Raw genomic sequence first — 25,166 nt, 5'->3', positions numbered from 1 at the left:
CTGCAGGTAAAAAGGAAATTGCGTAATACCTGCAGTTGACCCATCCATATCCGCAGATAACTAAGACAGGAAGCAGAGAAGGACATTGCAAAAACACAGGTACAAAAGAAAAAAAAAATATCCATTTATAACTAAATACATTCATGGCATGTGATTGAGCAAAATATGTAAAATAGGGTGGAGCTCCGTTTTAAGATAAAAAAAAACCTTCTGCCTTCAGAATCACAATAAAGTGGATGTAAACCCGAATTTTTTTTTTTTTTTTATCATACTGTAGAGTATAAGATTTGCTATCATTTGAGCCCAGTCTTGCCACACAGAGTTAATCCATCTCTGAGCAATCCTCTTTTATTGTTCAGTGAGACAATTCTTGACAAACAGACAAAAACTTTGTCAAATCCTCCCCCTTGCTGTGAGTGACAGGTGATTTACATCTCGTGCACTAGCCTAAGACATATGCAGTATTTTTTAATTCCCTCCCACTCCTTTCTTCAGCAGCTCTGCAAGGATTGGATGTTCCACACCTCAGCATGATTTGGCATGCTGAAGTCATGTGGTTACTTTCCTGTCTTTTCACTGGATGTTAGAGATCATAGCAGAAGTTCAGTGTAAGTAATACACAGGAGAAAATGAATATTGACAAGGGGAGTGTAGAGGTGGGCGGGGAGTCTACTGACATCACGACTCCACCCACCGAGCTCCAGACAACAGACCCACCCACAGAATATGCAGTTTTTCGGGTCTAATAACAGACAGAGGGGAGACATTTGACAGGTAAAGATACATGCAGGAGGCATGTATATCCTTATAGATAACCCCTATGGCAGTAGTTTAGAAAGGATGACATTGGGTTTACATCCACTTTAAGGTAAAAAAAACACCCCATTACTTACCTGCCTCTTGCCCATCCAGTGTTGTCCCTGCTGCAGTACCACTCTCCCTTCTTTCTGGCCTCACAGAAGGCACAATCAGCCATTGGCTCCTTCTGCTGTCAGTTAAAACTTCTGTGAGGAGGGAGCGGGGACATTGCTTATCGGTGCGGTGTGTGTCTATAGATCCGCACAGTCCAGCTCGGGAGCACACCCACGTGGGTGCCCCCTCAGTACTGTGCTAAGTAAAAAATTCCACATTTTGGGTTGTCCCCAGAACAGTAATAGAAGGGACATATTCCAAGGGGCGGGGGGCAATAGTTCTGGTGAATTTTTGCTCACTTTGGAAGGATTTCTCCTCACTTCCTGGCGATGGGACAGGAAGTGAGGGGAAATCTCTGGGTTATAACCCTTCTCTATTAACCCTTCGTTTTTAGATTGTAAGCTCTAACGAGCAGGGCCCTCTGATTCCTCTTGTACCAAATTGTAATGTAACTGTACTGTCTGCCCTCATGTTGTAAAAAGCTGCGCAAACTGTTGGCGCTATATAAATCCTGTATTATAATAATAAAATATCCAAAATGAAAAAAGTTTAGCCTTTAGTTCTACTTCAAACATAGGGCAAGCCCCACTTTAGGAGTAGATAAAGCTTGCTCCACACATTACATTCATCAACTGCCTGGCTTGGATAGTGATTGTATAGTTCTATGGAGGAGACTGTACAATCAGATTGTAATGTGGAGGCGCCCCGCATGGTGAATGAATGACAGCAGATAGAGACAGGCTGCAGAGGAGCACGTGACCTTAGGGAAGACTAGTGCCCAGCCACACACACCCCTCCCCAGGACTGATAGCCCCAGCCATGGCCTAGCACAACCCATGTGACGCCCATACACACCTGTTATAGATGACCGCTGTCTGCAAGGAATCAGGGAAGACGCATTGACGTCACGTGACCTGTCCGCTGCCGCTTCCTGTGTCGTTTCCCGCCGCGCCGGAAGTGAGTGGAGGCGGTCTGTGCTGTGCTGTGACTGAGAGGCGGGGAGAGCGAACACATACCGGCAACATGCTCATCAAAGTGAAGGTAGGTACCCGGAGCTCGGGTAGAGGATATGTCCAGCCCGTTCACCCGTCCCTGTAAGGCTGTAGAGCAAAGCATTAAGGGAGACGCTGTTTTCTGATACATTCATCTTCTCAGAGATCATTGTGGGCCAGGAAGCCGATGGGACGGATGGTGTACGTTTATTCTCTGCCTATGAGCAGTGTAGGAAGAGGCCCTGTCACCACATTCCTACTATCACACAGTAATGAGACTGTGAGTGGGTGTCATCACCCCCTGGATGGAGGAGAGAGGCCTGTGGGAGACTGGAAAATTTGAAGTGTAAATAAAGGCAATTTTTTTTTTTTTTGGAAAGCGCAAAGGAGGGCACCTCAAATGCATTGCAATCACTGTGCGATCTGGTTGGGATGGTGCCCCATCATTGGCATCAATGGGAGAAATGGTGCCCCATCAATGGGAGAAATGGTGCCCCGTCAATGGGAGAAATGGTGCCCCATCTCTGGCGTCAATGGGAGAAATGGTACCCAAAGGGCTGCATCCAGCCCCTGGGCCACAGCTTGTCTACCACTGTTCTAGAGCATAATGCTTGGTGCTTTCCAATGCCCGGGAGCTGCAGGCGCTGCATACAGCCACCAATAGAACTGGTAGGCAGATTGCTGCAGTCCTTGTGTAAACACCAGTGGCTTCTGCGTCAGCGTTTACCCTCGTATGGCGCATTTTCCAAACTTGAAAGTTGCACATTCTGGGGTATTATGCGATATGTACATGCACAGGTTAACAAAGAAGCCATCAGCAGCCATGTACAGCCTATCACTTGTATTGGTGGCTGTGCATGGCTTCTGCAGCTATTTAGGTGTGGGAAAGTGGACGGGACTTTACTCTAGAACACTTTCACATGTATGGGGCTTAAAGGATAAGTTCACCTTTTGTAAAATAAAAATGAATGCACATCTTTTGGCAAGTAAAAAAAAAAAAAAAAAAAGTGTATTTATTATTTTATTTATTTCAGGTACTTATATAGCGCCGTCAATTTACACAGCGCTTTACATATACATTGTACATTCACATCAGTCCCTACCCTCAAGGAGCTTACAATCTAAGGTCCCTAACTCACATTCATACATACTAGGGACAATTTAGACAGGATCCAATTAACCTACCAGCATGTCTTTGGAGTGTGGGAGGAAACCGGAGTACCCGGAGGAAACCCACGCAGGCACAGGGAGAACATGCAAACTCCAAGCAGGTAGTGTCATGGTTGGGATTCGAACCAGTGACCCTTCTTACTGCTAGGCGAGAGTGCTACCACTGTGCCGCCCCATTATTATAATAAAGCTTACCTATAGGTACAGTAAATATCTCCTAAACATGCACCATTTAGAAAATAGTTACTTTAGATGCAGCCGGCTTGGCTATTTATATTACCGAAGACCAAGTGAAGATGGAAGCGCCTTCAATCGTGACATCGTGCCGCTGGAGGGCTTGGTTTTCAGGTAAGTCTGTCATAATGTGCTAGCATGCGATGCATGCTAGCACATTATAACTTCAAATGCCCAGTGCCTATTTTTCCCTTGACTACAGATGAGAGATTATGGTTCCCAGCTTGTAGGAACTCATGATCTCTCTCTCCTCACAGAACTGGGATGTGTGTGTTTACACACACACATGTCCCTGTTCTTCCTCTCGTGCCCACGATCGCTTGTGCCTGCTATCCTGCTTAAAGGGACCGACGTATAGCTACGACGGTTCGTGGGATCATGCCGACCTGCCGCAATATAATGACAGCGGCTGGTCGGTAAGTGGTTAAACGAGCCTTTACAATCACTTTAAAGCTATGCACCTCTGGTCAACAGATCACAGGTGCAATGCTTGGATCCTGCAGACTGTCAGTAAGCTGTCTGCCCGTACCTTCAATAGGGGTAGTCAGTTACTGAAGTGTCACATGACACTAAAAATAGATATCGGTAATTGGTATCGATGAGTACTTGAGAGAAAGTATCGGTACATACACAAACTGGTATTGGTGCAACTGCATCCCTAGTGAAAAAACATTGTTAAATTGACCCGACTGTTGTATGCACTCTGCTGGAGTGAAGCTGTCATTTAAAGTCCCATAAATTAACACATCAGCATATTTGAAAGTTTTTTTTTTTTATTGTTTATACAGTATATTACAGGTATTTATATAACTCCTGCCACCGAGAAGCTTACAATCTTAGGCCATAGACAAGTCGAAAACCAAACATGCATCAAAAAACAAAAACGAAGCATACAATTGTGCCATCGTTTGTTTTGTTTTTCTAAACAAAATCCAGCATATTGGGTCAGGCACTTTCAATTGTGACACGAAAATCATGTGTTGTGGCTGGCACACTAATGGTAGTGGAATGACCAATTTTAGTTTGGTCTTTAGTTATTCTGTGGCCTGCTTAAGGTCCTTATCCCACATACACATACTAGGGCTACTTTAGACAGGAGCCAGTTTACCTACCAGCAGGTCTTCAGAGAGTGCAAGGAAACCAGTGTACCCCGGGGCAACCCATGCTGCTCTCAACTGCATTATGTGTGCAATTGTTTTTCATATGTAAGAAATTCACCACAATTGGTAGTGTTAGTGCTTGATACAGTATGACATTTTTACCATGTTCCATACTAATAGCTGAAGCAGTAGGTGATCTAAGGGTCAGTTCACACTAAGGAAGCACGACTTGCAGCGCGACTGCCTCAGGCGACCTGCACACGACTTCAGCGGCGACTTGCAAAACGACTTCTGTATATAAGCCAATGCAAGTCGCCCCCAAAGTACTACAGGAACCTTTTTCTAAGTCGGAGCAACTTTGTCGTTCCTATTAGAACGGTTCCATTGTACAGAATGGAGCGCGACTTGTCAGGCGGCTAAGTCGCCTGACAAGTTGCCCCAGTGTGAACCGAGTCTTACTGTCTGAAAGTATTCTAAAGCCTCATACACATGGGCAGAATGTCGGGAGACATTTGCCAGTACAAAAAATACCGGCCGACATTCTGCCCATATGTATGTCAGATGTGCATGCTGGAAAACCAGCAGCCGACCGTTCCCGATCAGCGTTCTCAGCCAATGGCAGAGAGCACTAATCAGAGTGTTTTGGGGGGGCGTCCCCCTCTCAGAAGACAACAGCTCAGCGTGGGGAGATCGCTGGACTAACCTTGCATGGTTAGTACAGTGGCTCACGACCAGAGCTGTCAGGTTTTTTTTTGTGTACCCAGCTTTAGTTCAGTTCTCTTGTCTATCTTGCCCCTAATAATTAGCAAATTAAACGAACACTCCTTTTTTTTTTTTTTTTTTTAACTCTACTAGTGTTTAGCCAGCTTAAAGTGATACTAAAGTGTTTTTTTTTTTTTTTTCTTTTAAAAACGACAAACCTTTTTCTTCTATACTGCTCTGTGAAATGGTTTTGCACCGAGCAGTCCATATCTCCCTCTTCTCAGGTCCCTCGTCGGTGCTCCTGGTCCCTCCCTTCTATTGAGTGCCCCCACAACTAGCAGCTTGCCTCCATTCAGACATGGAGCTGCGGTCCATTCTCCCTCTCCCCTGATTGGCTAACTGAATTTGATTGCCAGTAGCGGGCACCCATGGTGCTGCTGCTGTCTCTCAGCCAGTCAGGAGGGAGTCACAGATGGCCGAGGCACTTGTGTACATCGCTGGATAGAGATAGGGCTCAGCTAAGTATTAGGGGGCTGCTGCACACATTTTTTTTTTTTTTTTCCTTCATGCATATAATGCATGAAGATAAAAAAAACATTCTGCCTTTACAACACTTTAAGCTCTTTTAAAGCTGATAATACATTTAAATTTAAACTTCAAACAGTGAATCAAAGAAAACTGGATTAATCTGGCAAAAATCAATGTTAAAGTCTATTATTTAAACAGATGTGCTTTGTCATGTCAAGTCTAATGATTTGTTCAATTACAGACACTGACTGGGAAGGAGATAGAAATTGATATTGAACCAACTGACAAGGTATGTTTTTGGTTTATACTAATGAATTTTACAAGCAAAAGAGAAAAAAAAAATGATGCTTTGGTCAAGGTAAAAAAAAAAAAAATGTTTTTCTTGAACGTTTTCACATCTGTTTTTTAACATACAATCATTTCAGTAGCATGCGAAAGAAACATGTCAGCACGTGTTTTCATACATTCATTTTGGTGAAACATTCTCGTGGCTACATATAGGGACTGTTATTACAAAACCAATTGTATTCTGTCAAATGTGATAAATGTATACATTTGATTAAAGTAGGAGTATATTCAAAGCTATTTTGGCTGTACCTTTCCTGTAGGTCACAGGAATGCAGTTAGTTCTGCATTCCTGTGACCACTGTCGGTTGACATCATTCAGCCGATCCAGGCTTGGGAAAGATCCCAACCAAATGGTTAGGATCCACCCAGATGCCTGGACCTGCAGCTGGCTCAACCTCTAAGCGATTCACTGAGAGGCAGCCAGACCCTCCCATCTTTTCTACAGTCCAGCACCGCAGTGACCGCTGGATGGGAGCGCAAAGAGCCAGAGACTTACAGTCAAAGCTTTCTGTTCAGAGCAGAGGGGGTGAATTAAACGATCAGCGGTCTTTGATTGCTCTGTTACTGCAGAGCCAGGGTGGGGAGAGGACAAATGCAGCATCAGAGCGATGTTGCATCCACCTAGGTGAGTATAAGGCTAGGTTCATTTCTAAGACAAATGCGGCTCTCAGCAGGGGTCTGGTACGTCCCTGTTCAGGGACGAATCAGGGCCAAATTTTTGCCTGAATTCAGCCGTAAAACAGACGCAAAGATGCACAGGACCCCTGTGCAAGCCACACCAGAGCCGCCAAGGAGATGTATGAACCGGCTCCATTTCATTGAGAGCCGGTCAGTCTCCTGTTATGCGAATTGGATGCGTTGCAAATCCACATCCAAGTTGCACTAGTTTGAACCCAACCTTTTAATGATAGATAGATAGAGATATATATAGATATAGATATATATAGAGAGAGAGAGATAGATATAGATATATATATATATATATATATATAATAATTTTATTTTTTTTTAGGCAATACTTCTCTTTTAATGAATTCCTGTAATGAATACTATACTTGTCTTTATATTTTTCTCAAGTCATCTTCCAGGACGGCACACCTGAGAGATGAGAGGCTCCTCCCCACAGGAAACACAATCAACAGCTGTTTTAAGTCCACACCCTTCCCCCTGATCCTCAGTTTTTGATTGTGTTTCTCCCCACACGGCGAAACTGTTTGTTTTTTTCCAAATGACCGAAGCCTGGGGCTGGTGGTCTCCCCCTGGGAGCCGGACCAAATGCCTGGGAAGCCTCTGGGTCTGGCGGGATATATTTATCCTTCCCGGGGGGTTCCCCTATCCTTTCCTCAGGGGGGGGCAGCAGAAACTGGGAAAGCCCCCCTGAGAGCTGAAGGCCCCTGGGTACAGTGGTGTCCCCAGAACTTCAGGGGCCTTTATCCTGTCTCCCCCCCCCCCTTACCTGTCCGGAAGTCCTTTCAGATGGGGGTGCTGGCCGTCGGTTCTTTCCAGGGGGATCGTATCCCCTGACTCCTGGGTCCCTGGTAGCTCGCGTGGGCTGCTGGGGAGGGCACCGCCTGAACGACCCGCGTTCTTACCCAGAAGGGAAGGCTGAGAGTCAGCAGGAGCAGGCGCCCACATTAGAGGTCGACCGATATGGGTTTTTCTCTGGCCGATGCCGATGCCGATATTTAGAAATCGCGGTGGCCGATGGCCGATATATGATGCCGATTTTTTTGGGCTGATATATTAGGCCGATTTTTTTTTTTTTTTTTTCTTTTTCCCCCTTCATCTCATAAAATCTAACAGTTAGACCCCTTTCACACTGGGGCATTTTTTTAGGCTAAAAATAGCACCTGTAAAGTGCCAGTAAAACGGCTCCCCTCCAGTCTCAGTGTGATATCCCGAGTGCTTTCACACTGAGGTGATGCGCTGGCAGGATGTAAAAAAAAAGTCCTGCAAGCGGCATCTTTGGAGCGGTGTATACCGCTGCTCCACCACTCCTGCCCATTAAAATGAATGCGCACCGCTGCCGAAGCACCTGCATAACGTTTTGGCAGCAGCACTTCAGGGGCGCATTTAACCCCTTCCTCGGCCGCTAGCTGGGTTATAAGCGCCCCGCTAACAGCCGAATAGCGCCGCTAAAATGACGGTAAAGCGCCGCTAAAACTAACAGCGTTTTACCGTCAACGCATGCCCGCTCCAGTGTGAAAGCAGCCTTAAGTAATAAGTGATACAGAAAATTTTTTACATTTAAACATTTATTGAACAAAACAAACCTCCAATCAGTTCACTTGTATGTAGAATTTAGATTAAAAAAAAACTATATCTTAAATATTAAATACACAAAAACAGGTAATCAAAACTTTTGGACGAAAAAAAAAAAATGGGCTAACTTTACTGTTTTATTTTTTTTTTTTTTTAATTAGTGTATTTTTAAAAAAAAAATTGCGTTTGAAAGACCGCTGCGCAAATACCGTGTGACATAAAATATTGCAACAACCGCTATTTTATTCCCTAGGGTCTCTGCTAAAAAAATATATATATAATGTTTGGGGGTTCTAAGTGATTTTCTAGCAGAAAATACAGAATTTTTACTTGTAAGCAACAAATGTCAAAAAAGATTTAGTCTTTAAAGGGTTAAACTGAAAACTTCTCCACGGAGTTCAGTCTATTGATAAAAAGAACCCGAAGAGATACAAATGTATCTTCTTATCAGATTTGGCAGGCTGCCCAGAGGAGGAGAGAAAACAAACTTCAAACAGCTTGCAATTGACTTCTATTACAGAAGTCATTTGCAAGTCCCGCTGAAGTTATAATCGGCTTTTTTTATCCGCACAATCGGCCGATGCCGATTAAGTAAAAAAAGCCAAATATCGGCCGATATATCGGCCGGCCGATATATCGGTCGACCTCTAGCCCACATCCTCCTTTCGAGGAGGCACCAGTTTACTATGGTGAATGTCTGCCTAAACCACCTCCTCGTGGACCATAAGGATGGAAAAGCAAGCCCGGTGGCTGTGGAAAAAGGGGAAGACGACAACGGTGAGTCAAAAATCCCCAATCCCAGCCAGATGGTTTCTGGGCATTTGAGATAATCTCCCCTGGGGTCTGGATTCAAATAGCCCAGAAGCTTTTGCTAAAGACACCAGCCACAGCTCCCTCCTACATCAGAGATGCTGTATGGTGGACAAGTGGTGCAGAGGAGCGAGTGTGCCTAAACCACCTCAGATGGGAAAGAGGTAGGTAAGGCATTTTTTCCCCTTCCACCTGTATTTACTGAGTGGTGCAGTGCAGGACCTGGGGGTCTCCATAACAAAATAGCCCAGAAGCTACTGCTAAAAACCACCAGCCACAGCTTCCTCTTATAGCAGAGACACTGTGGTTATCACAACAGTAGGTTGCCAGCCTCTCCCTACATACCCGGTTGTGGTACATTAGTAGGGGTGAATACAGCAAAGAGGGTGACCTGGTAGAACAAAGAGTTCCTTACTGGCCAGGTATACCACTGAACAAGTTATTAATGGTGCAATGGTTGAAGGATTCAGGAGTAAGCTCCCTTGCTCAGCAGGTGCACTAGGTTATCTGGCCCTATTTGCCCAGCTGCTAGGAATCTGCTTAAAGTTGCTCCAAGATGCTTAAAAGCTGACCTAACTTTCAACAATGTGGCAGGGACCAAGCTTCTGTGTGGCACAGTAGGGGTTCCCTTGTGACAGATCCTCCTTTTGGGGGTTGCTTGCTATGGGTAACTTTTCATAAGCTCCAACCTCCCACTCCACTCTTACATTGTGGTTATATTTTAATGCAGGGGGTAAGAAAAACCTTTTTGTTGGTTTGGGCTACAGTCCACTCAGTGACAGATCTAAAAGCGATTTACCATAAATCGTTTTTCCTATATCCTTTGATTAAGGATTTTCTGTGCAAACATATGCAAGAGCTAGATGGCTATATGATTGCTTCTTTAAGGGCTGCAGGTGGCTATTTACCTCCAGGCTAAATTGGTAACCACCCTTTTTAGAGGTCTTATATTGGTCTCTAGGGCTGGGCTTATTGAGACTTTAGTTACTGATCAGCCCCACCCGTGTATGAGCTGGCTAGCGTTTGCTCAATCTACGGAGGTAAGGTAGGACAACAGCTACTATAGTAAGGTGTCCAACCATTTTAGGATTGGTTCCTTCACTGGTGGTGAAGGATTAGTATCTACAGCCCAGGCTATGCCTATGAAATAATTTACTCCTGTTTGGTTATTTCATAAAGGGATACACCATGACTCCTTCTTGGCTGCTCACCAGTAGACCTCAGTAGTGAAGGTTTGTCCTTGCTGGGGTGTTTGGTGGCACAACTAAAGTACACATTGAGATTTGTGACATCTCTGCTGAAGCTTGTTGGGTGTCCTTTATATCCTAAAGGTACTGCTTTGTTTGGCTACAGATCAGAAAATACAACAGGGAAGGTGGTCTGTACTTTCTGGTTTTGTGCCGCACGCCAGAAACGCACATCATTGAGTCTGGTGATGACATTTCTGCTCATAATTGTTATATTGCTGCACATCAGACCTACACAAGATTGGGGTCTGTCTGTGGGGTTTTTGTGTGTCCTGTATTACTGCCTTATTGGTTGCTTATCAGAAAGGCAGCAGGAAAGATTGATGGCAGGGGTAGTACATATACTGCCTTTGGTAATCGGTACAGCACCACAAGGTGGCGTCGTGCTGATTCAGACAGTGCTATTAACGGCAATAGCTGCTGATTTTAGGCATGCGATTTGACATGTGAGTCGCATGCCAAATCGCTTCAATATGGATGTGCTATGTCTAATCAGAATTGTTAGATTGTTGCACATTAGAGATATACACGATTGAAGTTTGTCTGTGGGTCCTGTATTACTGCCTTATTGGTTGCTTATCAGAAAGGTAGCAGTGAAGATGGATGGTCCTGATTTTGTTGGAAAATACAAATTGAACCTGTGCCATGGGTAGTACACATACTGCCATTTGTAATCAGTGCAGCACCACAAAGTGACGTGCTGATTCAGACAGCGCTATTAACAGCAATGGCTGCCGATTTTAGGCATGCGACTTTGACATGTTGAGTTGCATGCCAAATCACTTCAATATGGATGTGCTATCTCTATTCAGAACTGTTATATTATTGCACATCAGACATATACAAGATTGAGGTCTGTCTGTGGGTCCTGTATTACTGCCTTATTGGTTGCTTATCAGAAAGGCAGCAGTGATGACGGATGGTCCTGATTTTGTTGGAAAATACAAAATTGAACCTGTGCCAGGGGTAGTACACATACTGCCATTGGTAATCAGTGCAGCACCACAAAGTGGCCCGGGCTGATTCAGACAGTGCTATTAACGGCAATGGCTGCCAATTTTAGGCATGCGATTTGACATGTTGAGTCACATGCCAAATCACTTGAATATGGATGTGCTATCTCTATTCAAGATTGTTGTTGCACATCAGACACATACAAAATTGAAGGTTTACTGCCTTATTGGCTGCATATCAGAAAGGACACAACAGTGAAGGTTGTTTGTCTTTTTCTGATTTGTTTTTGCTGCTCAGCAGGGAGACACATTGAGGGTAATGACATCTCTGTTCAGTATTGGTATATGCTACACATCAGACATACACAAAGATTGAACATTGTTTGTGTCCTGTATGTCCTATATTTACTGACTTATCGTCCGTATATCAGAAAGGCACAGCAGTAAGTGGTGTTTCTCATTGATCTTCCTTGCTGTTTCTTAGGTATATACAGTAGGGGGTTGTTGGCTGCACTCCTCCAGGGAGCCACAGCATGGGGACCCCTTGTTTGTTCGACCCGAAAACTGCTTTTCCTGCGACCTGTGCAATCTTGAGGTCTGTGGTTCCGTAAGCAGGGACTGCTGGATACGCTGCGACCTGGAGTCGCACAGTCACGAATGATACCCTTTGGAAGCCATAGTATGACTTCTCATGCGTCTTGCAGTCCCAAGTGGCAGGTTGGGTCGCACGGGTGTGGGAACCCTAAGCTTATCTGTCCCTTCTGGTTCAGGTTTTGCAATGCTGCAGGAATACTCATTGTGGAGTTATTGCCTTATTTTGCAGTAGACCAGAAAGATCGCAGCTGTAAAGGCTGTCTGTTGTTTGTTTTTATGTTGCTGCACAGCAGAAGTACTCAACATTGAAGCTTGTTGGTGCTTTCTGTTTCATATTGCCTTACCTTATGGCACTTCAGAAAAACACAATGCTGTAGGTTGCTTGTGTTCTTTCTCTGTTGGTTCTATGTAACTGCACTACAGAACTGCATAACAGGAAGGATTGTCTTATAACTGTACTTGGTGGTTCGTCATAAATACGCAACATAGAAGTTTGGGTCTTTCTGTCTTCTCTTTATAGCCTTGTTTTGCTGTACATCAGTAAAACACCACTGTAAAAGGGGGTTCCCGTCCTTTCTGTATTTACCAGTTATGACCTAGCTAGCTGCACTTCAGAAATGCGCAGCATTTAAGGTGTGTTTGTGTCTTAATGCTTACATATTGGCCGCACATCAGAAAACCAGACTGTGAGGTTCAGATTTGGGTCTCTTCCCATATTTGATATTTTGGTTTAGCTAGTCACACTCAGATACACAACATTGATGTCTATGCTTGTGTCCTTTCTGTCTAAATCTATTGTGCTATGTCCACAATCTATGATTTTTTTATTTGTGATATTAATAATACATGTATCACCTTTTTGTATTTCAGCCTTCTCTTCTGTGAAAGGGCCAGGAGTTCTGGTGCAGATGTCACATGTCAGAAAGCCTCGACCCCTTACATTCAGGGATGCCAGAGCCATTTCCTAGGGTTGAAGCCCAGTAGAGTTATGGGTCACTGGAGGAAGGCGATAATGAATCGCCCTGTTTAATAAGAACTTAGGAAGTTCGGTTCAGAGGAGTTTTATGGCCTGAAGATGAAGTATAAACATGTATACCCGACCAAATAGGTTACAGCTCTGTGCATGGCCTTCATTTTGCCCTTCTAGCAAAACTAGATGTAGCAATATGAGTGTTCTTCTCCTGCTATAGATGTTAATCTCCTGAGTAGGCTCTCAGGCGTAAGTAAAACTATAGATTGGGCATGCCTTAAACCCAGGGATTAAGTTTTTGTTAATCTATTTCCCTTAAGTAGGTTTCCCTTCAGTCTTTGCTGACGTAAAGCTAAAAATGAACAAAAAGGGGTTGTCTGTCAGGGGCCCCCCCTTTTTTGGCAATTTTATTTCCCTGGACAGGGTTGTGTTAAGACAGGCCCCCTTATGGATCAATGTAGTGTCCTTGTCTTACAACACAGGTCTCCGATTAATCTTTTTAGTGGTTCTAAACAGCACCTATAGGCAGAATAGGCCATTGTTGGTAGATGTGTGACAGGCAACATTGATAACCTACAAGTTTAACATGTTTTCTGATTCCATCTTTAAGAGCCCACTCCACCTAGATCCTGCATCCGAAACAGAGAAGGCAGGGACACATGTGGAGTAGACCGGCAGATCAGCCGCATGATCCAGCTAAGATACCTTCATCAAGCATATGGAGTAAAGGTAAAGCTTACTGCAGAACCGAGGTTCGCCAAGAGTCTTGCAGTGGTCCCACCCTAAGGTAGGCCTGAGGTACTTGATTATCCTCTCAGGTGTGCCGTCCTGGAAGATGACTTGAGAAAAGTACTAGTTACTTACCGGTAACTGTCTTTCTGGGAAATCTTCCAGGACGGCAGGCCTACTTCCCACCCGTTGGAGGAGGGAAAATTTTAGAACACTAGAAGGTGAGTACCTATGAGGAATGATTTCCCTTGTGAACCAGGTTCAGGAGTTACAAACTGAGGATCAGGGGGAAGGGTGTGGACTTAAAACAGCTGTTGATTGTGTTTCCTGTGGGGAGGAGCCTCTCATCTCTCAGGTGTGCCGTCCTGGAAGATTTCCCAGAAAGACAGTTACCGGTAAGTAACTAGTACTTTTCTCCACAATTACATGCAGACTAGTGGAGCAAAATAGAAAACTTCCAAAGGTGCTTACAACTTATACTTGATTGTTTGTTTTAATTCTCTTTAAGCTGAACTACAGGCAGAAATAAGACCCAAGTTAATGCAGCTCAATATTTAATAAAACTGGCGTTTGAGCTGCCTATATTTTGTCTTTACTGGTTCCCCCAAGAACCATTATCTACAGGATAATCAAATTTGTATATTCTTTTAAAGATAAGTTTCACATTAAAGGGGTTGTAAAGGTAAATTTTTTTTTTTTTTTTTTTTTAACCACTTGCTTACCGAGCACTTAAACCCCCCTCCTATCCAGACCAATTTTTAGCTTTCAGCGCTAACGCATTTTGAATGACAATTGCGCGGTCATACAACGCTGTACCCAAATGAAATTTTTATCATTTTTTTCCCACAAATAGAGCTTTCTTTTAGTGGTATTTGATCACCTCTGCGGTTTTTACTTTTTGTTAAAAAAATTTAAAAACCTGAATTTTTTTTAAAAAAAAAAAATTTTTTTTTTTATATTTTGTTATAAAAAAATTTTAACGGGTAATTTTTCTCCTTCATTGATGTACGTTGATGAGGCGGCAGTGATGGGCACTGATAGGTGGCAGTGATGGGCACTGATGGGTGGCAGTGATGGGCACTGATGGGTGGCAGTGATGGGCAGCACTGACAGGTGGCACTGATTGGCACTACAGGTGGGCATTGGTAGGTGGCACTTGTGAGCATTGATAGGTGGCACTTGTTGGCATTGATAGGTGGCACTGTGGGCACTGTTAGGTGGCACTGTGGGCACTGTTAGGTGGCACTGTGGGCACTGTTAGGTGGCACTGTTAGGTGGCACTTTTGGGTGGCACTGATGAGAATGTTTTGTGCTCTTACTTTGGGACTGATGTCCCTGGCATCTGAGCCGGTGATCGGCTTTTTTCTTTACTCGCGCTGTCAGCGCGAGTAAAAAAAAAACCGATTACCGATCTTCCTGTTTACATCATGTGATCAGCTGTCATTGGCTGACAGCTGATCACATGGTAAGGGGCCGGGACCGGCCCCTTACTCAGATCGGTGATCAGCCGAGTCTCAGTGACTCGGTGATCACACCGCGCCCGGCGCGCGCCCTGCAGGGCGCGCGCAGGGAGCGTGCACAGGGGAGGCCGTCATATGACGGCCTCCCGGGAATGTAGGTCCGCGCTGTGGCCGTCATTCGGCCATAGCGCGGATGTCAAGTGGTTAAAAATAACAAACATGTTATACTTACCTTCACTGTGCAGCTCGTTCTGCACAGAGTGGCCCCGAACCTGGTCTTCTGGGGTCCCTTGGCGGCTGTTTCAGCTCCTCCCCGCAAGCATTAACCACCTTAATGCGAGCTCCCTCGCATGGTGGTTAGTGCTTGCGGGCGCGCTCCCGTGATACAGCCGGCGGCTATAGCCGCTCACTGTATCACTCGGCCCCCGCCCCCCAGCGCTCCGCGTCATTGGATGTGATTGACAGCAGCGCGAGCCAATGGCTGCGCTGCTTCCAATCCATCCACTGTAGCCAATCAGCGGCCAGGGTGAGCGGAGGAATAGATGTCGGGAACGAGAAGCTGACTTTCGAGGCGTCAGGTAAGTAAAACGGGGGGGCTGGGGGGGGCCGGTATTGTCAGAAGTTTTTTCACCTTAATGCATAGAATGCATTAAGGTGAGAAAATTTTTACCTTTACAACCCCTTTAATCGAATCTCCTGCACGGCCAGGCAAGGCTTTTCTGTTAACTGTATCCTAGCTGGGTACTTTGTATGGTCTTTGGCGTTGTGATTGCTAATAGAGGACTCGTGCTTGTAGTAGAGTAATATTTTTGTCTTTTTATAGGTGGAGAGGATTAAGGAGCGGGTTGAAGAAAAGGAGGGTATTCCTCCACAACAACAAAGGCTGATCTATAGTGGGAAACAAATGTAAGTTCTGTAATTGATCCATGACCTTTCGGCACTATTTACAAAGAGAAATCTGCTTAAATGTAGATGATAGTTTAAATGGCCAATCCTCTTCAGAACCATATGCATCATAAGGGTTTCAGCAAATTTTTTTTTTTTTTTTTTTTTTTTTTTTTTTTTTTTTTTTTTTTTTTTTTGCAGGTTAGTGCATTTCTCAGTTAAAGGAATTGTTTGGCTCACTTTTTTTTTTTTTTTTTTCCCCAAATGGGAGGGGTCATGCTTCATTATAACCAATTCAGATGTCTTAAAGTGATTGTAAAGTTTTTTTTTTTGTTTTTTTTTTGTTTTTTTCTTTGGTTAAAAATAACCCGTTTTGTGGATTTACACAGGGCAGCCCAGATCCTCCATTTCTAGGGTCCCTCTTCGGCTCTCCTGGTTCCTCCCTCCTGACGAGTGCTCCCACAGCAAGGAGCTTGCTGTGGGGGCACCCGAGCTGCAGCTCCTTGTGTCCAGACAAGGAGCTGCGGCCCGCACCCTTTCTCTCCTCATTGGCTGACTGACTTTTATGGCAGCCAATGATGCCTCCGCTGCTGTCTCAGCCAGTGAGGAGGGGAGTTCTGGCAGTTGAGACAATCCTACAACATCGCTGGATAGTGAGGGGGCTCAGGTAAGGGGGGGGGGGGGGGGGGGGCTGCACACAGAAGACTTTTTATCTTAATGCATTAAGATAAAATAACCTTCTGCCTTTACAAACACTTTAAGCATCACTGAGCCTAAAGCCTCATACACGCAATCGGACTTTCTGACAGGGATTGTGTGATGACAGGCTGGATTTTCCGACAATTTTCCGTCTGTTGGATTTTTCCAGCATGTTGCGCAAAAGTCCAAAGTACAAACACGCGTGCTCGGAAGCAGGGATGAGCCAGAAGCGGTCAGTCTTGTAAACTAGCGTTCGTAATGGAGAATTAACATTCGTGATGCGGCAAATTAAGAAATTTTGAAATGCAGCGCACATTCTCTTCTTTAATGGGATAATAATGAAGCTGCTTTGCTGGTGATACTGATGGAGTTATTGCAAACACATTTTTTTTTCTAATGATATCAAGAATAATATTATCTTGTAGTTTTTAAGATCAAAGATACAACTATGTTGGCGTCCCTTGTTAATTTTACATTGTATTTTTTTTAAATGTAACTGCCTACTCCCAAACTGTCATTTGAAGTAAAACACATAGCCAAGTATTATTCTCCACAATTTTTTTTATTGCGCATTAAAAAAAGAAAACAAATAAAATTAGACATGCTATCTGCCAATAGAACTTAACCAGAAAGGGCGTTCTATGCATTAGGGCTGAGGAAAAAAATGATTTGAATCTTGAATCGAGTTGAGAGGTCAAATCGATTCAAATTTTCAGCAAATCGATTTTTTTTAGATAGAGATATATATATATATTCACCAGGACTGGCACTGACACAGCATTGGTCCTGAGGAGCTGCGGGCAGGAGTTTTTAGGCGAAAAAGTTTTTCGGCTAAAAACTCCTGCCTGCAGCTCCCCAGGACTGGCGCTGACCACGCTGGTCCTGAGGAGCTGTGGGCAGGAGTTTTTAGGTGAGGCCGTAGCTTCGGCCTAGTCCGCGAGGCCGGACGCCGTGGACTAGGCCGAAGCCGCAGCCTCACCTAAAAACTCCTGCCCACAGCTCCTCAGGACCGGCGCGGTGTCCATCCAAAAAAAAAAAAAAAACCTCTTGCTTCTTAATATAGGGGGTCAACAATGCCAAGAGTTGGTGAAAGCAGGGGTCCGTCAGCCGGAGATAATTTCCGAAAATCATCTGTATTATTCTCCTGGAGCTCCCGCAGCAAGGGCATATGACATAATTGGTCACGATTAACAAAGCAACCAATTTTTGGTCCAAGAAATCCTCCTCCTGTTCTGGACTGGACTTGGGTCAAATTCCAAGGCCAATAATAAACACGTTATCTCCTCCGATTCCGCAACATGGCTGGTTGACGAACGGCCATTCAGAAACTAAATGAAAAGCACAATTCAACACTCACCAAACTTCTACTAACACGAAATTAGCAGAAGGAGCCCAAAGGGTGGCGCTAAAGAGCTGAGAAAACACGTAGTACGTCACTATGTTTGTTTTTGTTGGCCGACAATTCCTTGCCGTTTGTATGCAAGACAAGTTCCTGGCCAATGCCCTTTGGACAATTGTCCGAGGTTTTGTTTGTGGAAAATCCGATCGTGTGTACGAGGCTTCAGGTCACTTTTACATGGACACGAAGTGAATCCAGTGTGATTGAGGCATTTGTTTATGTGTTTGGAAAGCACCCGTATTTGACAGTTATTTTGTGCAACTATGGCCGAATCTTCCCACACATAGCAGAAACCATAGACATTTGTTCAGGCACAAATGCATGGCCCTGGAAGCATTAACAAATGCCTCATTCAAGCTGGACAGCCCACTGCACCCATGGTAATGAGGCCTTAGAGTATCTTCTCAAAAATTATTCTATTGTAGGGGGTGACTGTACCTTGATTTACAGCTCAGTGCAGACTTCTGGGAGAAGTACTGAGCTAATTCCAGAAGCAAGGGATGATAGATTAGGATTTTCTACACTTAAATGTACATCCAAACCAGAACCAAGTTGAGCTCTGCCCCACTCAGAACCACCAACTGGCTAGTAAAGCTGCCATTACATTTACTTTTACTGGCCAGTTGTGAGGGAATCAAAGTCCAATCTTTAAGGAATCTTTTACATATATTATACAGCCCTTTAGTGATGTCAGAGGGTCCTACCTAAGTAAGTTGGTCACCCTTGCCCTCAATTCTTTTGTAAATAGCAGCATATCATCTATTTTGTTGGACCAGCTCTGCCTCATTCTGTAGTTTTTTTTTTTTTTTTTCTTTTTGGTGCAATGCTTTTGAAGCTTCATCCCAATGTGTGGCTGTAGTGTGCTAAAGTGATATACTTTTACAGATTCTGGGTTGGCAGAAGGAATTGAAAGCATATCTAAACTCAAAAACAAAATGTAATCTATTGCCTTAGATGTGGCTTTTTCAGATTTGGGCTACCGAGGTGCCTTTCTCTGTTCATTTCCATTACATCGGGGGAGGATAATTGGTAGGTTACAGGAGACGGCTTGTAAGGCACGTCAAAATTTTGTGCTTTCTCTTTAGCTCATAGGAAGTAACAAGGACAGTGCATTTCTGGTATTATCAATCGGTATTTTCTTTCTTGTTTTTCCCTTTTGAGAGATATACCACTAGACTGGTTGATGGTGTTCTAACGTTATATCTCAACTCTCTAGATTTCTACAACTTCCAAGCTTAAATTAAGTCATCCCCTTTATATCTGCTTGGAACAGGGAACTGGACACAGAGCTCACCTCCAAGGATTGGTTTAAAGCCTTACTTTTTCTACACTGTGACAAAATACGTCCCTTCTGGCAATCTATATTTGCAGTATCTAATGATATTTGTAGTGAATTCCTTACGCCAACCCCACACATGACTGCTCTCGGTACTTCCTGGATCAGTTGCTCTTGCGCCATTTCCTGTCGGCTGACAGACAACTAATCTCCCAATATTGGAAGTCCATCATTACCCCTCCTTTGAAATTGGTTGCTAAAGTTAATATTGAGCTCCATTCACAGAACCAAATTGCATGCGGTATTTTGGTGGGGTTTTTTTTCCCAAATACCGCATGGAATCCTGAAAATGTCAATTCACTACTGCTTCATGCGGTATTTAATGCATAAAGCAAAAATGCTCAGTAAATAATGCATAAAACAGGAGTGAAAGTCAATTCACAAAAAAAAAAAAAATAATGCAGTAAATAAGTAGTGGTCCCGGCATGCGTTTTTTTTTTTTTTTTAAGGAACCAGCAGCTTGTCAGCATCCTTAACGCCCAGTAAATAGCATCTCCACAATAAAAGGTGGAAGAAATCAGAACCTTTGAGGCATAGGATTTTATGCAGACTGTACATACTGTAGCATGTTTTCTAAGGACTGGTAAGCTGTAATATATTCCATTTTTGAGTTAAGATATTGTTTAAATGCCATTTTAATTCTTTAAACATTAAGTAGCTGTAATGATAATAATATGTCTCCAATCCTTTTATTGTATGTATTTTTACAGGAACGATGAGAAGACTGCTTCAGACTATAAGATACAGGGTGGTTCAGTTCTACATTTGGTGCTTGCCCTAAGAGGAGGCTGCTGAAAGACGACTAAAGTTTTTTAGCATTGTCCGTTATGGATATTATTTGTGGAGGAACCACATCCCTTTGGTTCTGCAGCATGGGACTGCCCTCCACAGACATTTGCCAGCTTTTTCTTTAAAATATTAAGGTTATGTTGTACATTGTTTTTGTTTACCCCTTAAATAAATAATCCTCAAAATACCCTGTCTTGGCACTGAAACAAGATTAAGATGCAGTGAACATTGTAGGTGGTTTGATTAAACAACACTTGGTTGAAATTAGCCCACACCTATTTGCAGCAATGAGCACTTTGGATCATATGCAGCTTCCCCTGGACCAACAAGGTTAGGAAGCGCATGGAATTTTCTAGATGATCACCACAATTGCCCTGATATATGGCTAGGACTGGGTGTGCTTACCAGCATGCATGTTTATATTGCAATTGCGTATACTAAATCACACTGCGTTCTCCATCTTGGATCAAACGGTTTGTTTCAAGTATTAAAGGGGTTGTAAAGCTAAATTTTTTTTTTTTTTTTTTTTTTTTTTTTTTTTTATCAATATCTGATCTATATGCAGCATAGATCAGGAATATAGCTGTTATTTCTGCAGAAATGTTCTATTTACCTGTTATATGCATATGCTTTTTCTGAACTTCCTCCTTTAGTGCATCTATGATCTCCTCAGCTTCCGGTTTTTAGAGCGTGCTCCGTGCAGCAACGTCGCGTTTTCAAACAAACTACAATTCTCTTGATGCTTAGCGGCATGCGCAGTGCCGCTTTTTCGCTGTGTCAAAGAATGAGTCTTGTTCTCATTTCTCACCGCCCGGCAGCCAATCCCATTCCCACCTCCCCAGCACGCCCATACACTGAATAAACATAAAGGAGGCGGAGTAAAGGCTGTGCTGCTGAGATCGTCATTCTGATTGCAATAACATGGGAGGCGGAGCTACAGCGTCTTAGACATGCCTGTGGCTCCCACGCCTGTGAACGTACACAGCGTCTCCCCGCAGGGATGTAGTACCAAGGGAGGGGGCGAGGACGCTTACTAACCCCCAGCCAGAAAGGCTCAGATGATGGGGGCAAGCTGACAGAGGAGGAACAGGAAGTGAGAAATTCAGACAAAGAAAAAATACATTTAGAAGAGAAATCGAAGGAAAAAGGAAGGAAGAACCAACAATGCACTAGCTTAAAGGAACCTAATTAGAAAATAAAAAAACAAACCTTTACAACCCCTTTAACTATTTTTCACAAAAAAGTAGCTTTGATTCTATTGTATCCTAGACACTACAAAACTGCAATAACAATTAAGCTTTAATAAAAGTATCCTGTTGTATCAACTGGGAGGAACAGAAAGTAAAGTCTGTAGCAATGTACTCGCAGACCTCTATAGGAAGAGAATCCTCTCATGCAGATGAAAATGTTGTTTCTAAGTCCTAAGGAATAGATGTTTTCTTCGTTTTGCTGCTAATAGAAATTTCCTGCTGGATACCAAACTGATTTACCACTCACTCAGTACAAGCTTATGCAGTGGAATCCAGGATCTGTAAATCCACATTCCAGTAGCATAGCCACGCTAAGGCTTCCTCTGTGGTAGTGGACTAAGTTCCGGTTCTCCCTGATGCGAGTTCATAACGAATGTGATGCGTCAAAAACATTCTAAATTTGCATGTCATCCATAAAGTCATTGTTTTCAATGACCGTCGTTCACATACATGCGTTGCGATTCCCCTACGAATGTGATGCGATAAAAAAAAGGGTCTTGTGTGAGTTTACAGCGTTGCGTTGCGAATTTAGCCTCTATAGACATCAATGTAAATCGTTCTGGAATCGCATTGATGGTTCAGATCTGTGCAAATTCCACCACTCTACTCTCCACAAAAAACAGGAAATACACAGGAAGTTAACAACACTTCTTTTTTTTTTTTTTTTTTTTTCCCATTATGATTCCATTGGCTAGAACATCAATCGCAGCTATGACCAACTCCTGAAATTCGCGGTAAAATCGCAAGGACAAAAAAACTGAACAAATTCACAGCGCAGCAGTGTGAACCGGCACTAAAAGTCCTCCAAGTGGAACTCGCTGCAAGCAGATTCCCTGAAAAAGCTAAATCTATAGGGGTATTGCTTTTAACTTTAATTCCAAATGCGAATATATTAAAATGTTTAATAGCTATACCCTTGGGTCTGCACTAGGGCTGCAACGAACGATTATTTTCATAATCGATTAGTTGGCCGATTATTGTTTCGATTAATCGGATAATAACCTTAAAAAAAGTGTGGTGTATAATTTAATATGTAAAGTTTAAAAAAAGGCAATTTATTCTTCAAAATCTATATGCAGTGGTAAATATAAATAATCAACTATATGATTAGGGAGCAAAATCTCTAATCCACTCTGAATATAACAGACAGAAGAGATGTACTGTATATACTATTGGAGGTTGAATCTGGTAAATATCATCAGACTCAGAGATCACATTTTTTATTTAGACCCCATTCACACTGGGGCATGTAATGTGCCATGTCTCCTTGAAATGTGCCCTGCTCCTACGTAATGTGGCTTACCTCCATGTAAAAGTTTACTTTACTTTAAATGTAATAGTAATGCCTTCTATTACCTCCAGTTTCTCAGCCTCCACCTTCTCTGGGTTCAGATGCTGATCTTCCCTGCACAGTCTTTAAAAAAAAAAAAAAAAAAGAAATATGACTTTAAACCAACATCGTATACTTACCTGCTCTGTATAATGGTTTTGCACAGAGCAGCCCTGATTCTTCTCTTCTGGGGTCCCCCCACCAATGCCTCTGGCTCCTCCTGCTTTTAGGAGTGCCCCAATAGCAAGCTGCAAATTATATTATAGCGTGCCCCTATAGCAAGGTAATAATTTCTGCTTTTAGACCCACTCACTTTCTGCCCAGGACTACATGTTCCATGAGGCATTGCTCCTCACACATTCACAAGTTCTCAGGCACTTCCTGACATGTATGGATGGTGTACTGAGCTGTATGTGTGCTGCACTGTATTTCCGGATATGTAAACAAATAATGCATTCTGTATGCAAGCCAAATAATCGGCTGGCCGATTAATCGATTATGAAAATAGTTGGCAACTATTTTCATAATCGATTAGTTGTTGATTAATCGATTAGTTGTTTCAGCCCTAGTCTGCACTATTTGTGCTTTGATTCTGTTACAGTAACATCCAGCTGGCGAACTAGCAGTCCTTTACTGAAGAGGGAGCTTGAGAGTGGATGTACTGAGTGCATGGAAATGCAGATCTTGGGTTCCACTGTGTAAGTTGCGCACAAACTAGATATTTTTATTATTTAAAAAGCACAAGTTAATTGTGTTGTCTGATATTAAAAGTATCAAGGTGACTGTGTTTGTGGAAAATAATACATGGCGCAAGCAGGTCTGAGGTGAGGAGTGCAGTGTGTTTTTAACCTGTGTTTTATTTAAATACATTGTTCTACATAATTGTGTGACATTTTTGATTTTCTGTGGGTAGCACAATATCAGATTTACTTACAAATTCTTGGCATGGGCACAGACATTAGAGGATTTGTCATGATTAAACAGCCCAAAGTTTTTGGTTTTTCGGGTTTTTTTTTTTTCACAAACAGATGCCATGATATGCACCTAGAAAAAGGGAAACAAAATATTTTTCATGCCCTTTCACCTCTGTGTGCACCTCAACACATCTCAGCAGATGGGAAAAAAAAAACCCAACTATTTTCCATTGCACAAAACATGTGTGAACCAGACTCGCTGAAAACAATGGGATGCCATGTAACCTGTGCTTTGATGTGCCTTCATGCATAGGTGTGAACAGGGCCTAGGACTGGATTCCCAGCTTTGCATCTTTGGTTGGTTTGCATAATCCGTAAATGTATATATCAATGCATGTGTTAAAACACACTTCAATTATTCAAAATGTACAACGTGTATTGACATTCAATACAAAGCACATTGCATTGTGTGACAATTCACAGTATTGAGTGTAAACATGCATTTTTATGTTTCCATAAACTTCAATGGAAAAAATGCATAGGTGTGAATAGGCTCTTAAGAACCCCGAGGATTTCTGCATATAAAAAGAAAATGCCAATTATGGTATTAAAATACATACTGGATCTCCAGCTTTTAGAATTCTGCAAAATAATTTTGACATGTTGCATAGGCATTTCAGTTGAATTGACACATTATAAGTGTGAAATAATATTTTAATAATGTTGTCAGTTTATTTTATGCTGCATTCAAAATAAAAACTGTCACAGTTATAGTTGAAGTTTAAGAATGGGTCGTGTTTTTGACTATCAAATTCAGCCTTCAGAATACAAGCTTGTTTTATTTTGTGCTGCAATAAAGTGCAAAGAGTAGGTGTGTGGTGGGAGGGGTCTTCAATGAAGGAAGATGGGTTCGCTGTGCCCCCTAGAAACACAACTTTGCCCCACTACTATCAAACTTCTATTTTATGCTTAAATTAACCACTTGACCTCTAGAAAGGTTTTACCCTGTTCATTTCATCACCAGACTTTATTTATTTTAACTTTACTTTCTGTTTATAGAATTTTGCAAATAAATACTTTCTTCATAAATGTAGTCTGCTACATTCCCTTGGTAAAAAAAATCACCCATATCTGTGTATATTACTTAGTCTGTGTGACAGAGTCCACAAACTATGGTGTACATATATTTGGAAATCGATTAATCCTGATATACTAATGGCCTGTCTCATTTCTTGAGCCCCTAAAATGCCAGGACAGTACAAAAGGACCCGTTCTTGGAAATTCCAAGGTATTTATTAAGAGGCATGGTGCGTTTTTCTTAAGTTGTAATCACATAGTACAGGGTGCCAGGTACCGCGTGATAGCTGTGGGCCAATCACGGCATCCCAATAGTAAGCAAGCTGTCATAGAAGCTACAGTGGGTATAGAAAAGAATCACCCTCTTAAAATAATCACATTTTGTTGCATTGCAGCCTGAAATGAAGAGTTTTTGTTTTATCTAGCTGTATTTACTCAGTGCAAATTATAACATCCAAGTGAAAGATGTATAACAC

General features: G+C 42.8%; 2 protein-coding genes across 2 annotated transcripts in view; one reads left to right on the top strand and one right to left on the bottom strand.

The window, feature by feature from the left end:
* The window catches only part of GMPR2 (guanosine monophosphate reductase 2), a 29,088-nt gene extending 27,175 nt beyond the window's left edge, over nt 1-1,913 (bottom strand). Inside the window, exon 1 of the mRNA XM_073632793.1 lies at nt 1,768-1,913. The gene's annotated coding sequence lies outside the window, so the exon portion shown is untranslated. The remainder of the gene's footprint in view (nt 1-1,767) is intronic.
* NEDD8 (NEDD8 ubiquitin like modifier) lies at nt 1,694-24,392 on the top strand. Its single transcript, XM_073632796.1, has 4 exons — nt 1,694-1,953; nt 5,880-5,927; nt 15,835-15,917; nt 20,041-24,392. The coding sequence occupies exons 1-4, from the start codon at nt 1,936-1,938 to the stop codon at nt 20,123-20,125; spliced, it is 234 nt and encodes a 77-aa protein (XP_073488897.1). The 5' UTR covers nt 1,694-1,935; the 3' UTR covers nt 20,126-24,392.
* The last annotated feature ends 774 nt before the right edge of the window (nt 24,393-25,166 follow it).

This window comes from Aquarana catesbeiana, linkage group LG01 (genome assembly GCF_042186555.1).
Source record: "Aquarana catesbeiana isolate 2022-GZ linkage group LG01, ASM4218655v1, whole genome shotgun sequence".
Taxonomy (NCBI): Eukaryota; Metazoa; Chordata; class Amphibia; order Anura; family Ranidae; genus Aquarana; species Aquarana catesbeiana.
The sequence above is the reverse complement of the archived record's forward strand: the minus strand, read 5'-3'. Positions and strand labels throughout refer to the sequence as shown.